Source organism: Loa loa (assembly GCF_000183805.2).
Source record: "Loa loa unplaced genomic scaffold supercont3.754, whole genome shotgun sequence".
Classification (NCBI taxonomy): Eukaryota; Metazoa; Nematoda; class Chromadorea; order Rhabditida; family Onchocercidae; genus Loa; species Loa loa.
This window is the reverse complement of record NW_018108934.1, coordinates 1-3,392: the sequence shown is the minus strand read 5'-3', so window position 1 is coordinate 3,392 and position 3,392 is coordinate 1. Positions and strand designations below refer to the sequence as shown.

Sequence of the window (3,392 nt, the reverse complement as noted above, 5' to 3'; positions counted from 1 at the left end):
GTTTAATTAGTTTCAAAAATTTTTTATTTGGACTATTTTTAAAATAAGTTTTATATGTAAGTTTAGGGAATTAATAATTAATTTTACATCATTATTTCAAATATGCAAATTGTTTAATTAGTTTCAAAAATTTTTTATTTAAACTATTTTTAAAATTAATTTTAAATTTGTAAATTTAGCTATACATAGCACCAAGTATAACAATTGGTGGTCAAGAGGTTCATGATGATACCGGTTAGTTGTTTTTTTTTTTGCTAATTTTTTTTTTTTTTTTTATATTTATCAATTTATTTTTAAATTACAAATGCTTCTATTATCTATTCAGAGTGATATAAATTAATGGAAAATATCAAATTTATTGTTCTTGCAAAAAGAAAAAAAAAGATGAAATAACATTATCATTTCAGGAAAGGAAATAATTTTTGAAATAATTTTGCTAAATTTTAGGCTTAACTGGAATGATGTCTAATAACTATCGTGTATATGGTACTATCATTTTGTTACTTATATTTATTGTTGTTGCACTTGGTGTTCGATTTGTACAATTCTTTGCACCAGTAAAATTTATTTAATTAATTTAAATTTTTACAATTTCAAAATATAGTTATCAATGAAAATTATTGTAAAAACTAAAAATGAAAGATTATCATTTTTCTCTTATCTTATTAAAATTTTTTCAACTATATCTTATATAGTTGAATAAATTTGTTTGATTTATTTGATTGAAAAAAATAAATATATTATCAATAAAAATTGCTACAAATCCAATGTGAAAAAAATTATCATCATTCTTTATCACTTTATCAAATTTGATTGATAGCTTAAAATTATATTTTGATTTATTTAGTTTGAAAAATAAAATTTAATTTTTCAACCACTTTGTATGTATTTTTCTTTAATTTTAGAACAAAAAAGATTAAAAATATTATAAAAATTTATGGATGAGAGAAAATAAATTGTTTAAATTACTTTCAAATTTAACAATTTATTTGTACTTTTTTTTTTGGTGCAATTAAATGAACTTAAACATAAATCAAATTTAATTTTTAAACTTCTTTAAAATTAATATTTGTTTAGATTTCATTAATTTGTGTGCTAATTTCGATATTAGCAATTTTTGCTGGTATTATCGAAAAAAGTATCATATCAAGCAATCATCGAGTATGTTACCTGGATAACCTTTTATTACATGCTAATGCATATGCATCCATTAATATTACCAACGATGATCTATGCTCCTATTGTAATTTTAATAATCCAAAACTTATCGATATCATTTGTCATAATAGTTCATCATTAGATTCATGTGGTAATCATACATTAACATGCGAAAAAGCTTTTCCTGGTATTCAAAGTGGTGTTTTTCTTGGTTTGTCATTTACTTATTTGTTTTAATGATTTTTGTATACTTTCATTAAACATCCATTTAAATATGTAATCTTTATTAATTAAACAATTTATTGAATAATTAATTGTTAGCCTTTAATTTCTAATCATTTATCAATTTATTATTACATTTCAGCATGATATATTGCATTAAATTTAGGCATACATTTAATATTTCAATTTTCTTACTTTTTCTACACAAATTATATAAGAAAAAAAAAAATTTCCTTAATTAATTTTTTACTTTTAATTAATTTGTTTGCTTATTCGGAATTTTATTCAAATATTTAATTTAAATATTTTAGCAAATTTACCTAGCCATTATATGAAAGCAGGTGAAGTAGCACCAAAGCAATATATTAGTGATAAAAAATTGGAAATCTTTCAGGTAACAAATATATTTCTCTTCAATTGAATATTATTTTCTTTTTCTTTTTGTTATTATAAATTTTAAAATTAATTATGAAAATTTTGCATTTGAAAAATTTTAAACTAAAATATAAAATGGAAATAATTTCGAGTAAGGTAATTATGAATTTTGAAATTAATTATGAATGTTAATTTTGCATTTGAAAAATTTTAAATTAAAATATGAAATAGAAATAATTTCGGATGAGACACCTAAAAGAATAAATAAGAAAATATATTAAAAATTTTTTCAAATTTATTGAAAATTCTCGTTTATCAACCTTCTTCCCCAAGTTTTCAGGAAATGGAAAATACATTAAGATATCATAATTTTTCAAAATATTATCTAAGTTAAATTATTAGAATAAGCTTAATTCTTTGCTTTTCGTTTATCTTAATCGATTGAAAAAAAAGAAAGAAAACATTTCAGTTTTAGAACAAATTTATTTTTCATTTTTTACTATAATATACATTGTAGTAATTAATTATTAATTAATAATTATTGAATTATTTTTAAATAATACTATTATATTATAATTTTTTATTTAATAATTTTAGGATGTTACAACGACATTTTTTGTCGTAATGGCAATTTATTTCCCAAGTGTTACCGGTATTATGACTGGTGCTAATATGAGCGGTATGTTTTTTATTGCTTATTCTTGTTCATTATTGTTTATTGTTTATTGTTTATTCCTTATTGCATATTGCTTATTGTTTATTATTTATTGTTTATTGTTAAATGAGCAATTGCTTATTGTTTATTGTTAAATGAGTAATTGCTTATTGTTTATTGTGTATTCCTTATTGCATATTGTTTATTGTTTATTGTTTATTGTTTATTCCTTATTGCACATTGCTTATTGTTCATTATTTATTGTTTATTGTTAAATGAGTAATTGCTTATTGTTTATTGTGTATTCCTTATTGCATATTGTTTATTGTTTATTGTTTATTTTTTAATGTGAAATTGTATTATTTCTCAAAAACATATGATCGAATTCATTTAATTATTTTAGCAAATTATAGTAAAGTTTTAGTAGTTTTTATTCTAGGAATTTCCCATTGAATATTTTATGAAATAATATTGTATTTATAAATATTTAACAATGATATAACAATTAAACAAACATTATATCATCGAATAATAATTAATAACATATATATATATATATAAATGCTATGACATTAAAAATTATAATTAAAAATTTGCATTCCAAACTAAATGCAAATTTCTTTCAGGTGATTTAAAAGATCCACAAAAAAGTATCCCTCAAGGAACAATTGCTGCACAACTAACAACATCAATCATATACATTCTTCTTATCTTAGCATTTGGATCAACAATTGCTGGTAAATGGATTTTTTTTTTTAAATTTTATTTTTAATTTATTTAATTCTATCTTATATTTGTATAATATATTACATTTATTATTTTATTATATGTGATTCGAAATTTTTTTAAAATTTTTAAATTATTTCTTTATCGTTTTTTTTTTTTAGTTTATTGTATATTATATTTTATTACTATATTTATTTATAATTACATTTGATTACAATAAAATTTATAAATAGCAATTTTAAGGTCCCAGTATTAC

At 19.5% G+C, this 3,392-nt stretch overlaps 1 protein-coding gene across 1 annotated transcript in view; it reads left to right on the top strand.

Moving 5' to 3' along the window:
• LOAG_18959 (hypothetical protein) overlaps nt 1-3,182 on the top strand; it is a gene marked incomplete at both ends in the record, with an annotated part of 4,640 nt that extends 1,458 nt beyond the window's left edge. Inside the window, 5 exons of the mRNA XM_020451620.1 lie at nt 448-557; nt 1,078-1,369; nt 1,692-1,774; nt 2,353-2,434; nt 3,037-3,182. Coding sequence (XP_020304580.1) covers nt 448-557; nt 1,078-1,369; nt 1,692-1,774; nt 2,353-2,434; nt 3,037-3,182 — 713 coding nt within the window. The remainder of the gene's footprint in view (nt 1-447; nt 558-1,077; nt 1,370-1,691; nt 1,775-2,352; nt 2,435-3,036) is intronic.
• Nucleotides 3,183-3,392: the final 210 nt, after the last annotated feature.